We start from the raw sequence: 13958 nt of genomic DNA on the forward strand, positions 1-13958 counted from the left end.
AGACCCGCGCACGACTAGCCAGTCCATCCTCTCCCCACCCACCAAGCCCGGGTAAACCTCACCCCACCCTGCCGACCTGGTCTCCGTGCCACCCTCAGCGTCCTCCATCCAAGACCCCGCTAGATTGCCCACGCACCGCAGTGCCTCCTAGCCCCACCCATCACCCGGACCCTACCACCCTCCCCTGGTTCAGACTGGTCCTCCCCAGGGGGTTTCTCTCTAACCTCGCCCACCACTGGCCCGCCCCCGGGACCCCGCCCTTCGGCTGTCCCCGCCCTGCCCACTGCTCCCCAAGTGGACCCTACAGCCTGGTGGATACGCGATGACCTTGTCAATGGAGAAGGGCAGGTGGGTGGTGCGCAGGAGGAAGACCATGCAGGTGACAAGCATGGAGCCCAAGTACAAGCATAGGCACAGGAGGAGCAGGATGAACAAGCCCAAGTTCCGGTGACCTATGCAATTGTTCACCCACCTGCAGTGGTGGTCGAAGTCCTGAGCGAGAGGGAGAGGGGGCAGCATTCTGGACACCAGAAGAGGACAGGTCAAGCTCCCCGGGCCAGGCCGACAGCCAGCCGTGGGGCCCTTGGGCATCTAGTGTCAGTCAGCCCTGGGGTAGGACAGGGGTGCCTTTCCTTCCCCTGGCCTGACCAGGCTCAGCATAGATGTGGATGCTCCTGGGCGTGTCAGCACCTGGGTTGGAAGGGGCCAGCCTCCCAGGACCAGTGCAGGCAGGGAGGCAGTGAGCTGCATGAGTGACCAAGAGCGGCTGGGAGTTACTGCCACCCTTGGCCTTAGCAGTCCCGGAAGTGGTTTGAGGTCTGCTACTGGTCCCCTCTGCAAGTGGGCCTCCTGGTGCCAGGCAGGTGCAGAGCGGGTGGGGGTGTGGGCCAGAAGGGGGCAGATGAGAGGGGCGCTCACCTCCACACAGATGTTGCACCAGGGGCAGTGGTAGGTCCGCGGCGGGCGGTGGAAGCAGCACTGTGGGCACCACTGCAGGCGGAAGGCTATGTGCTTCGCCCAAACCACACGCACCGTCCTGGGGCACTGTTCATTGGAGCCTGGCATGGGAAGAGGATTGGGCAGCAGCAGGAGCCCTTCATCACACTGCTGCGGCCGGGGTGAGGGCAGCCCCACAGCATCGCTGGCCTAGGCAAGGAGGTGTGCAGGGGAATCCTAGTCCGCACTGAGGAAGCTGACCAAACTCAGAGAGGATGGCAGTCCAAGGGAAGGTAGACTTCCAGCCAGAGGACTTCTGTGAGAACGCAGGCCTTTGGAACTGTGATTGATGTAAGGAGTGTGTGCAGTGGGAAGGAAGAATACACAACCGAGTGGTTGCCAAGAGCTGGCTTCTCTTCCCAGCCTGCCCTGGCCCTGCCTCCAAGGCAATTGGAAAGCCTCCAGAATGCTGTTGTACCACATCTCGGTGGCTTGGGAAATGAAGCAACAGAAGCAGGGCCCAAGCGAAGGGGATGTGGGGTGACGGGGTCTTGAGGCCCGAGGAGGGGACAAGGGAGAAGCACTTTAGGAATCATCCCTGCATGCAGGACCCTTTAGGGTGCTACCTCCTTCTCCCAGGGGCCCGAGAGCTCACCTTGGTGCAAGATACCAGGGTCGGAGATGTTTAGAAACATGAGAATGCCGAAGGTGAGGACGAAGAGGGGTCCTGTGACAGTGGGAAAGGCCCACTCCCCATTCTGGGCCAGCCATCTGCAACTGAGACCAGAGCAGGACTCAGCGCTGATCCTGGAGTCCCAAAGCTCCCCGGGGGACTCACTCCACCTGGTCAGGACTCACAGACCTCAAAGCCTGCTCTAAATAGCCAGGGCAGTGACAGACCCAGAGAGGCTCCACCAAATGTCACCCAATACTCCTAGCCACCAACAGCTCCCAAAGGCACCAAGCACTCTATGCCTCTGTGCCTTTGCACATTGGTTCCCACTGCCTAGAATATCCTCCCTTCCCTGACACCTCTTCTGCACTTCCCCTGTCCGGACTCTCATGATCTGTCTTCCTTTCTGACTCTCTGTAAGAAACCTGCCGGCTTGTGTGGGAGACTCACGGGAAACCAAAGAAGAGTCCGCTGACAGCGACCAGCAGGACTCCACTGAAGGCAGCGAGCAGACTCGGGACGAGCCAGGGAATTGGGACCTGAGGCGGGGGATGGCGCCCCTTCGTGAGGGGCATGCCATCCTCCCAGAGCCGCATGGCCGGACCTCTGGTGCCCACAGGCTCCCTCCCTGATACTGGCTCCGAGAGCCCTATGTTCCCAGCAATCGCTGAGGCCATAGTGAGCTCAGAAGCCACAGCCCAGGGTGGAAGGCAAGAAGTCCCAGTGTGACATCACAGAGGATGAGGAGAATGTGGACTAGGGGCTCTGCAGCCTGTGACTGTCACTTCCCACAGCAACCACCCCACCCCCACCCGTGCTGGGGACTGAGAGGTCCTGCCCCGGTGAGCTTGGCTTGCACACCACATGAGATTACACAAACACATGGGGAGAAGGAGATGATTCCAATCACCCTCTCAGGCAAAGTGCCAATAGAAGCAAACCGTGCTCATTGCTCATCTGTCTGCAGTTTTTGCTTTGGACTCTTCTAAAATTATACTTTGGGGGAGGGGGCAGCAAAATAATTTCACAGGCTTCCTCATTTCCAGGCTTTTCATGACACAATTCTGGTCGATGAGATACAAGTGGATGTGTGTTCAGGGTTTCTAGAACAGCTTTTGCCTTCCTGATAAAGGGGGAAAGGACACAGTTGGCACAGCTCTGTTCCTTCTTCCTGTCTTGAACCTAGATGTGCTGGCCCGGGGGGCCCCTTTGACCCGTTAGCCAGCCCCTCAACAAGCTACACAGACAACATGTGAGGACCTTGTTGAGTCACTGCCCCAGCCTTGACTCCTTCCCCCTGAGCTGCGTATTATTTGAGAAAATAACTGGCTTCTCTCTTACGTGCAGCTGACAGTTGTCATTCGTTTTAGCCACTGAGCGTCTGAACCCCTCTGTGTTTGGAAGATTCCCCCAACTGGGACCCAGGGGCCACCAATGAGCCTCAGAGCTGCTATCACCAACCGACTGGGGAGTCTTGGCCGACAGGCAGCCACCGCACTCATTTTCAGAGCTCCTGCGTGTTGAAGTGTAGTGGCCATTTTGGAGGTCACTTCAATTTCAACAGTGATTGTATTACTCGTGGACGTGGGCCAAATATGTATTTCCAAGGTTCCTGCTTTGCTTTAAAAGCTTAGGCTGATAGTGAATGGGAGTAATTGAACTAGAACATTCTGAGAAAGTTAATTTGATTAAAAACAGAGAGGAGGGGACGGTCCTGTGGCGTAGTGGTTAAGTTCGACGTGGTCTGCTTCGTCGGCCCAGGCTTTGCGGGTTCGGATGCCGTGCACAGACCTACACCGCCTGTCAGCCTGACTGTGGTGTCGACCCACATGCAAAAGAGAGGAAGATTGGCACAGTTCTTCGCCCAGGGCTAATCTTCCTCAATGAAAAAAAAAGAGGCAGATCGGCAACGGATGTCAGCTCAGTGTGAATTCCTCAGAACAAAAAGAAGACAGCACAAGTCCCTCATCAACTCACAATGATTGTTACTTTTAGTTTCTTGTCTATAGAAATGTTATGTTTCTTCCTGGTGTTCAAATTAAGAGGTTGAAATCAATGTAGTAAGAATATTGTCTTATAATTTGCTTGATAAAATTATATTTTAAAAACTAAAGTTTAAAGCTTTAGAATTTTCATTTGTCAGAATTTCGTATAACTCTATATTTCTATGCACATTTAAAATACCTACATATGGAGAGATATTAAAAACTTTTAAAGGTATATGTATAACAGAGAGAAAGAATTGGTAGCCTGCAAGAGAAATGACCTTTGAATAACAGTCTGTTGTCAACACGATACAGTAAAAAGTCCTTATTTGTTTTCTGCCTATTCCACCCAGTGGTAGACAGTCATTATCTCAGCGAAAACCTAAGTGAGTAATCTGAATGGGGTCTATTCACGTACATGCTTTTTTGCTGTTTTGAGACATTTTATGACCATAGACAATTCTAAACAAATTAATAGAATGATAGGAGAGTCCTCACTTCTAACAAAAACTGAAAATGCTGAATGTTTGTTATGGTACCTTCTGCTGTGCCATGTAAAGGGCTGTTAGTCTGATGAATAACACGGTCAACACTATGACGCTTTCTTATCCTCAGGCACCTGGACTCATATAGAGCAACAGCTCTCTGATGTTGCTGTTTTCTGACGCTGAGCTCCAAATTCAGAAGAACAAAATTGACCTTGTGTCTTTTTGGCTGCTAGGTACACCACAGGCTGGCTCCGCCATCTCAGAACCCATGACACGGCACTCTCAAGCATCAAAGAATGTGAAAAACATAGAGATAGAACGAGCGTGCTCCATATTTTCTTCGTGTGCTCAATGACATTCTAAGCACTGCCTTATTTATTGGGCCCAGATTGTGGGGTAAACTGAAATTAGAAAGATGATTTCATCTCGGTTTTCTATAGGTAAAGTGTTATCAATGCGAATAAGTTTTCAGTAATTTGGATCCTTTTGCAGAGTCAGGAAGAGCACATTCCACGTCAAGTGCACGGCCCAACACAGAGACTGTCAACAAACTGGCCTCTAAGAATATATATATATATATTTTTTTGGAGAGGAAGATCAGCCCTGTGCTAACATTTGCCAATCCTCCTTTTTTTATTTTTATTTATTTTTTTGCTGAGGAAGACGGGTCCTGGGCCCACATCCGTGCCCGACTCCCTCCACTTTATATGGGACGCCGCCACAGCACGGCTTGCCAAGCGGTGCGTCGGTGCGTGCCCGGGATCCGAACCGGCGAACCCTGGGCCGCCGCAGCAGAGCGCACGCACTCGACCGCTTGTGCCACCGGGCCGGCCCCATAAGAATATTTTATTCCTTGGTTTACAACACTTATGTCAATTGGCAGCCATTGTGGCACACGCTTTACATAACAGATTCCTCAGTGTTTTCACTGCCCATTAATCCATTTTCTCCTCAGATTAATTACCAGTTAAGTCTTCATGGAACAATTTCAGGGACCCATGCACTTATGTACCTCACCCCCATAGAGATTCCACTCTCCTCCATCTGATAATGTTGGCCTCTGTAAGAAGTTGCCCTGCCTTGTCATCAACACATGCTTTCTCTGCTCCCTTCATTTTTGCCTGAAGGTCCCTGCCAGAAGCTACAGGCCAGAGATTAGGTCTTCTGGAAGAAAATCAGAGAAGTGCAGCCTGAGAGAGGGATACAGGGAACAGATCCATGCTTACAGCCTTCCTAGAAGAAGCTGATGTGCCCACCAGAGTAGACACCAGGGGGACCTGACACTCGGAACTCCAGGACTCCAAGGTCCAGCAACAGATGACTTGAGGAACACAGATTGTTGAGCCTGGGTTGACACAATGAGAATTCACAACATATGACTGAGTAACGCCCATGAGGGAAATCTGATGGTGCCTATTCATTTCAGAATTTGTGGCTTCTTATTTCAGAATTCTGTTGACCAGTTGTACTGTTTTCTGATGAGCAGACAATAAGGTCCCTTTTTATACTTTGTGTTCCATCTCTAAACCCTGAATTTCACAGACTATGACAATTGTCAAAACTTATCTGACTATTGGTGTTTAATTTAAATCTTTCCTTGATTAACATATTGATCCAAAATATATATAAGAATGATCCTATTTTATTTACTTATTTTTTGTGAGGAAGATCAGCCCTGAGCTAACATCCCTGCTAATCCTCCTCTTTTTTCGCTGAGGAAGACTGGCTCTGAGCTAACATCTATTGCCAATCCTCCTCCTTTTTTCTTCCCCCCAAAGCCCCAGTAGATAGTTGTATGTCATAGCTGCACATCCTTCTAGTTGCTGTACGTGGGACGCGGCCTCAGCATGGCCGGAGAAGCGGTGCGTCGCCGCGCGCCTGGGATCCGAACCCGGGCTGCCAGTAGCGGAGCGCGTGCACTTAACCGCGAAGCTGCAGGGCAGGCCCAGAACGATCCTATTTTAAACAGCAAAAATACTTCTTCACTTGGGCCCACCTGTCGGAATCCAGGCACATATAAGAGTTCCTCCACACTATCACGGTGAATCTGAATATGGAAAGCTGTGAGTTACAACTGAGAATTACAAGCTAATTAATTCTCAGGAAAATTTTACAATGATGCCCTAATAATTGAAATCCAGATGAGCGCTTTTACACAAATTGAAGCTTGGGACTATTCCAGCTGCCCTGTGAACATTCTGTGAAACATTTAAACTATAATGTGTAGAGACCTCCACTTGTTAGTGTCACGATAACTACAGGAACGTGAACATACATTTGCGCACAGACGCTCAGGATGCTGCTTAGATACACACGCTGCCTTTACTGAGTCCCTGTACTGATCATTGCAATGTATTATTTTCAAAGTTTCCATAAGAACTAGTTCTGTTTCCTAATTGAATAAATCAAATCTGTTATCATGCCCATGACTGAAATGTCACTTCTAAAAATAAATTTCATTTAATTAGCTATGACCAGCCCACAATGAGGGAACAAGAACTATACTTTATAAGTAGAAACATGCTAAAATTCCCTCCCAGAAAAATGATACCTGTCCACTGGCTTTATAGACGGCACGTCAGGAACATTGGACAGCGCGGGGCTCTCAGAGAACACCTGGAGTTTTCTCACTACATGCCTGTAGCGACTGGCAGCAAAACCTGGAGGAGAAAGGACACATGATCTCAACCTTGGAATACACAAGAAGATAGGTTCAGCAGAAAAATATATCTGGAATTTGGGAAGCATCTAAGTGACTCTCCAGGCAGAGTTTAATTCTCTAGTCTTAGGGTCTTACAGCTCTAGATCTCTGGCCAGAAATCAAGGAGGTCTTTGGGTGTCTTTTACTTACACCTCTTCCTATTTTACATAAACAAAACAGCCCAAACAGAACACGACATGCACAAATTGAAAGCCCAGTCCTCCCAGCACATGAGCTGCCACCGCTGCCCTGGTCACTGTGAGGTTTCGTTTCGATATCCTTGCCTAAGGGAGGAAACAGGCGTCAACAAACAATATCAATGTGTGTAAAAATATAGCTGCTAATTGTGACTGTGTATGTCTTCTAAAGATTAATTTACACTTATGATATTCCTAATTTCCACTTCCTATAAGAAATATAAAGAGGTAACATGTTCAATTAATGATATTGGCAAAAAAAAAAAAAAAAGCCACACATGAGATGGAACTTGAAATATCAGCTCAGTGAAAAAGAGATATTGGAAAAAATTGTATGAAAACCTGGTCTGGGACATTTTGCCTGTGATAAATTGCTAGCTGCTCCTGGGGAACAACTAGTGTGCTTGATCAAATCTGGTAGATTTTAATCAGATTAAGATTTCTTCTATGCAGTTACCAAGAGGACCCAGCCAACCGTCAATCAGAGGTCACATTGTCTTGAACAAGACATTTATTTGACCCTTTCCTTCTTTTTCTTTCATTCTTTTCTTTCTTTCATTTCCTTCCTCCTTCTCTCTCTCTTTCTCTCTCTCATTCTCTCTTCCTTTCTTCCTATTAATGTCTTTGAGAGAACTCTTCGAATTGGACTGCTTAGACTCCTCTGTCCTTGCAGCAAGTTTGAAACGAAACTTGCACGCATGCTTGTAGCCAATTTGTAGAAAAAGTTGTACTGTTGTACTGTCTACAATAATTAGACACCACAACCTCCTGGTTTTCCTCCTCCTTTATTTGCTGCTCTACCTGAGTCTCCTTTGCTGATGCTCCCTCCTCTCTGACCTCTAAATATTAGAGCATCCGGTGCTCTTCTCCATCTCTACTTCACTTCCTAGACCATCTCATGTGGTCCATAGCTTAACTACTCTCCATCTGCTTTCAGTTCCCAAATTAGTATCTCCAGCCCTGTCCTCTCCCCTGAACTCCAGACTCATCCTTCCACCAGCTCAGACGACATCTGCACTTGGTGTCTAACAGGCATCTCACATTTCACCTTTCCAGACTGAATCCCTGGATTCCTGCCTCCAGAAACCTACTCCTCCCTCAGTGCTGTACGTCCCAGGAATTAGGACCATCATTCACCCTCCTGTTCAGATCAAACCCTTAGAGTCACCTGACTCCTGTCTCTATCTCGTATCCCACCTCCAGTTCATCAGCTCGACATTCAAAACAAAATCTCACGAGTCCAAGCCATCACCTTCTCTTGCTTGGATATTGCAATACCTTCCTAAGTGACCCGTGCCTCTTCTGCCCTTGACCCTTAATAGATTCTGCTGCAAATAGTAGCCAGTGCTCCTTATAAAGCTTAGATCATGGCCTCTGCTCAGAACCCTCCAATTGCTTCCCGGCTCACTCACAGTCAAGTCCGCACTCCTTACTGTGGCCTTCAAGGCCCTCCCTCATCTGGCCCCACTCACTTCCTGACCTCATTCCTAACACTCAGCCCCTTGCTCACTCCATGCCAACAGGCACACAGCATTCTCCGCTACAAATATTCACAGAGCTGGCTCCCTCACTGCACGGAGTTCTTTGTTCAAGGGGTGCCGTCTGCCATTATCCACATGCCTACATCTCCTATGATACACTTAGAATAGATTCCTAACTGTTGGATTTGTGTCAATGAATGTGAATATTTAAAACATCTTTTGCATGATTTGCAAGATGCTTTCCAGAAAGTTTGCACATGTTTATACTACTATTATGAGCATAGCTATGTTATAATACTAACATTACAATTAAATATTAACACAAAATCATTTCTCTAATTTTATAAATGACAAATGATACCTTGATCTTTTCTTCTATATCTCTTGAATTACTTATGAAATTAAATATTTTTATACACCTGTAGGTCATTTTATTGTAGTTGTTTTCTGAATTGCTGTTTTATATCTTTTATCACTCACATTTCTTTTCCTTTTTTTTTTCGTGAGGAAGATCAGCTCTGAGCTAACATCTGCCAATCCTCCTCTTTTTCCTGAGGAAGATTGGCCCTGGGCTAACATCCATGCCCATCTTCCTCTACTTTATATGGACGCTGCCAAAGCATGGCTTGACAAGCAGTGTGTAGGTGCACACCTGGGATCTGAACTGGCGAACCCCGGGCCGCCGCAGCAGAGCACGTGCACTTAACCGCTTGCCTCACTGGGCCGGCCGGGCGCTATCACTCACATTTCAATGTGGAAGTTTTGGGGTATTTTTCTTGTTTTTTATTGTGGTAAATATACATTACATAAAATTTGCCATTTTAACCATTTTTAAGTGCGCAGTTCTGTGGCATTCAGTGCATTCACATTGTTGTGCAACAATCACTGCTATTCATTCCAGAACTTTTTCATCATCCCAAACAGAAACTCTGTACCCGTTAAATAAAGACTGCTCATTCCCCACTACCTCCAGCCCCTGGTAACCACCGTTCTACTTTTTTTTTTTTAATTTTATTTATTTATTTATTTTTCCCCCCAAACCCCCAGTAGATAGTTGTATGTCATAGCTGCACATCCTTCTAGTTGCTGTATGTGGGACGCGGCCTCAGCGTGGCCAGAGAAGAGGTGCATCGGTGCGCGCCCGGGATCCGAACCCGGGCTGCCAGCAGCAGAGCGCACGCACTTAACCGCTAAGCCACGGGGCCGGCCCCCACTGTTCTACTTTCTGACTCTATGAATTTAACTACTCTAGGTACTCATATAAGTGCAATCATAGGATATCTGTCTTTTTGTGTCTGGCTTATTCCACTTAGCATAATGTCCTCAAGGTTTGTCCTTGGCCTCTAGCAGTCCTGGAAGTTGGTATTTTGTAGCATGTATCAGAATTTCCTTCCTTTTCAAGCCCCAATAATATTTCCTTGTACGTATGTGCCATATTCTCTTTATCCATTCATCTGTTGTTGGACGTTTAGGTCGTTTCCACGTTCTGGCGATCGTGAGTAAAGCTGCTATGAACAAGAGGGTAGAAATATCTATGCAAGTCCCTGCTTTCAATTCTTGGGGGTACATAGCCAGAAGCGGAAGATCTGGATCGTATGGTAATGCTATGTTCAATTTTTTGAGGAACGGCCGTATGATTTTGCACAGCAGCTGCACCATTTTACATTCTCATGAGCAATGCACAAGGGTTCCAATTTCTCCACATCCTTGCTAACACTTTCTGTTTTCTTCTGTTGTTTTTTTATAACACCTATCTTAATGGGTATCAAGTGGTATCTCATTGTGCTTTTGGTGGAAGTGTTGGGTTTTTCTTTCTGGCTTGCAGGAGCACTTTTCTTCAAAAATTTTGGCTGTGTTTATTGCAAATATGTTCCTGGTTTGTTGTTTGCCTTTTAATTTTGTGTGCAATTTTTAATGTCAGGTTTTGTTGCTTTTATGTAATCAAATCTATTGATCATTTCCTTAGCATCATCTTACCTCTCTTCTAAGTCTTTCCCTCTCCTTCTGTCTGATAAATATTTACCTATACTTCTTGTTTTCTTTGTCATTTAACTCTGTAATCTATCTGAAATTCATGTAGGAGTAAGATATAAGGTAAAGGTCTAATCGTGTATTTTGCTCATGTCATCACAATAAATTGTTCCAGCATCATTTATCAAGTAAGCTTTCCTTTTCCTCTTACAACAGTTACTAAGTTCTTCATATATGCTAAGATCTGTGGGTGGCCCTGGGAGGTGCCTCCCAGACCCCAGTCCTGGAATGCAGAATCTATTCCCCAGCTGCTGGAACACAGCCTCTGCTTTGAGGGTAGCCTCCTCGAAAGAAAATTGCCTCACCCAAGGTCCCGCCTCCTTCAGGGACAGTTTGTTTGCATCCAGGGACTGGTCAACAGGAGAGTTTCAAGGCCCAGCCACTTTGCCCCAGTGCAGGACAATCCTGAAGGGCCATCCCAGCCCCCATGTGACCTCTGGGTTGCCTGAGGCTTTTGTGGGGCCCTTACCACAGATGGACTGCTCCCTCTGCTCAGGCCCGCTTCCTTCCCTTCCCTTCCCTTCCCTTCCCTTCCCTTCCCTTCCCTTCCCTTCCCTTCCACAGGTGTTGATCCCAAAATCATTGCCTAATAAACATTCTGCAGGCTACTCTTTAGAATCTGTTTGTGGACTTTTGTTTCATTAATTTACTGAAATTAGCACCATGTATTTTGGTTTTTGTAGTTTTAGAATTCAGGGGACTTTTTGCTCTCTTAGTTATCACCCTCTGAATCCCTAAAGTTATGATGTTATGTAGTAAACAAAAACATCAGAACACAAAAATATTCACTGATGAACAAGAAATGAGGCCCCACCCCAAACATCACCTTTCACTGAAAAGTAGCATCTTCATTTCCCATCTCAACTGCAATGTAAAACAATGCCAAGTGCAGGTATAATGAAAATTTACTGCAAAGTGAAATTTAAAATCTTGCAAAAGAAGTAGAATTGGATGATGTTTATAGAAGTGATACTGGAATACCATTTAAGTCAACCCAGAAAGCCATCAACCAATAAGGAGCTAGTCTACAACAGCTAAAAATTGAAGAAGGGCCAACATGGTAGGCTCTTCAAAAAAGAATGGCCTATGGCTTCCCTGGTAAATTCTACCAAACATTAAAGAATGAACACTTATCCTTCTCAAACTCTTCCAAGAAATAGAAGAAGAAGGAATGCTTTATCTAATTTGCTCTATGAGGTCAGTATCATCATGATACCAAAGCCAAATGAAGACATCACACACACACACAAACTACAGACCAGTATCCTTCACGGATATAGATGCAAAACCCTCAACAAAATACTAGAACACTGAATCTGGTGCATATTAAATGATCACGCACCATGACCAAGTAAGATTTATGCCAGGAACACAAGAGTGGTTCAACACACAAAAGTTAATAATACGTACTACACCATATTAACAGAGTGCAGGGAAAACACAGCATGGTCATCTCAATGGGGAATAAGCATTTGGCAAAATCCAACACCCGTCTGTGATTAAGACACTCACACACCAGGGATAGAAGGGAACTTCTTCAATCCGATAAAGGGCATTGATGAAAACCCCACAGCTAACATTGTACTTGATGGGGAAGGACTGAAAGCTTTCCCCGTAAGATCAGGAACAAGACAAGTGTGCTTGCTTTTGCCATTTCCATTTAACACTGTGCTGCAAGTTCTAGCCAGAGCAGTTAGGCAAGAAAAACAAACAAAAGCATCCACATTGGAAAGGAAGAAGTAAAACTATATCCATTTGCAGATGACACAATCTTGTGTATAGAAAACCCTAACAAATACACACATAAACACACACACACACACACACACACACACACACCCACACACAGGTAATAGAAGAGATCAGCAAAGTAGCAACATTATTCATAGTAGCCAAAACAAATGGAAACAACCCAAATGTCCATTAACTGATGAGGAGATAAAACAAAATATGACATATCCGTATGACAGACTATTATTCAGCCATGAGAAGGAATGAAGTACTGATACATACTATGACATGGATAAACCTTGAAAACATGCTAAATGAAAGAAGTCAGATGCAAAAGGCCACATAGATGTACCATCCATAAGAGACAAAACCGTAGAGACAGAAAGTAGATTAATGGTTGCCAGGGGATGGGAGGAAGGAGGAATTGGGAAGTATGAGGCTTCTTTTTGGGATGATGGAAATATTCTGCAATTAGATTCATCGTGATAGTTGTACAACATTATGAATATATAAAAAACCACTGAATTATGCACTTTAAAATGACTAAAATGCTGAATTTTATGTTATGTGAATTTTATCTCAATAAAAAATTGTTTAAAAGAGAGAGAATGGCTTTTAAATGTCAAACGATTGAGTAGCCCTGGGGAAAAAACAGTGCAACTCAGGTTTCTTTTTCGTATTTTCATTTTTCAAAAATGACCCTTACACTGAGACAGCCAAAACTGAAGTGATAGGTAATGTATCACATTATCATACAATTTTGTGAGGAAAATTAAGCCAAAAAAATGATACGAAGGAAGCTTTGTTCTTCTTGGCTCTAAAAATCAGTGTTTAAGAGGTAGCAGTCCAGAACTCACAAGAGAAGAACTGATTGGCTGGTCCAGCTCGTCCTCTCTTGCCACAGCTGAGCTATGAATTGGCTGGCCTTGAGTCAGGGCATCGCCCTGGACTAGTCATGGGTCACCCTTCACAGAAGATAGCCGCTGAGGGACTTTGGGTGGGGCAGAAGTACCCTGTCAGAGCTAAAGTCCTCCCCCTCACCCACACCCTGCCATTCCTCCCGCCATCCTCAGCCATCCTGAGAATTCGCCAGTCTCCCCTGGACCTCACAGCCCCTACAACCCAGCTGTGGGAGCACTGAGTGTCAGCCCAGCCGCCTCCCTTCCCAACTCCCTCCTGCTCTTCAACTCCCGTCTCTTGCCTCCCCCACCCCCAACTCTGTCCTGAAGAAGTTTTGGAGAACATCCTCAGCACCTTGTTATCGGCTCTGGAGAAGGCTAAGGTTCAGGGCTTTGGGCAATTAAGCTCAAGTCCTCTCGCTGGCTAGAGATGAACGACCCAGGGAGCGCTCTGTGCACATAGTTTGAGGAAGCTGAGTCAGCCTGTGTCTTTGTCAGGGCTGCCAAGGTGATGGACCCTCTGGGGCTCAGTGCCCTTGATTCTTTGTTGTGCCTTTATCCCCACCGCAGGAGGTAATGGGGCCCCTGAGACTCCTGGTTCCCTGCATTGTCCTGTCCCCAGTGTGTTCTTTAGGAGGAAGGTGAGGGAGGGAGAGGATTCTGTTGACCCTGGGGAGATATTTGGAGGTGTTCATGGACAGGAGGAGGGAGTCATCTTGGCACCACAGCAGTAACTGCTTCCTCTGATCGCATCTACTCCCCAGCCAGGGCAGGAGCCACCGCTGCCTTCCCAGAATTCACTCTCTTGACCCTCTATGAGTCCTTTCCTTACCATC

The 13958-nt window shown here is 46.4% G+C and overlaps 1 protein-coding gene across 1 annotated transcript; it reads right to left on the reverse strand.

Moving 5' to 3' along the window:
* Window positions 1-219: 219 nt before the first annotated feature.
* On the reverse strand, window positions 220-2205 carry LOC131415083 (palmitoyltransferase ZDHHC19-like). The gene is made up of 4 exons (XM_058556525.1): window positions 2060-2205; window positions 1563-1707; window positions 919-1146; window positions 220-492 (listed from the first exon to the last, which is right to left on the reverse strand). Exons 1-4 carry the CDS (start codon window positions 2203-2205, stop codon window positions 220-222), a joined length of 792 nt encoding a protein of 263 aa, XP_058412508.1.
* Between the last annotated feature and the right edge of the window lie 11753 nt (window positions 2206-13958).

This window comes from Diceros bicornis, chromosome 15, assembly GCF_020826845.1.
Source record: "Diceros bicornis minor isolate mBicDic1 chromosome 15, mDicBic1.mat.cur, whole genome shotgun sequence".
NCBI classification, from domain to species: domain Eukaryota; kingdom Metazoa; phylum Chordata; class Mammalia; order Perissodactyla; family Rhinocerotidae; genus Diceros; species Diceros bicornis.

Coding starts and splice junctions, on each gene's coding strand:
- LOC131415083 (XM_058556525.1), bottom strand. CDS start 2,205: ATGCGGCTCTGGGAGGATGGCATGCCCCTCACGAAGGGGCGCCATCCC. Junction 1,708..2,059: donor GGACTCTTCTTTGGTTTCCC/GTGAGTCTCCCA, acceptor TCTCAGTTGCAG/ATGGCTGGCCCAGAATGGGG. Junction 493..918: donor GGTGCAACATCTGTGTGGAG/GTGAGCGCCCCT, acceptor CCTCTCGCTCAG/GACTTCGACCACCACTGCAG.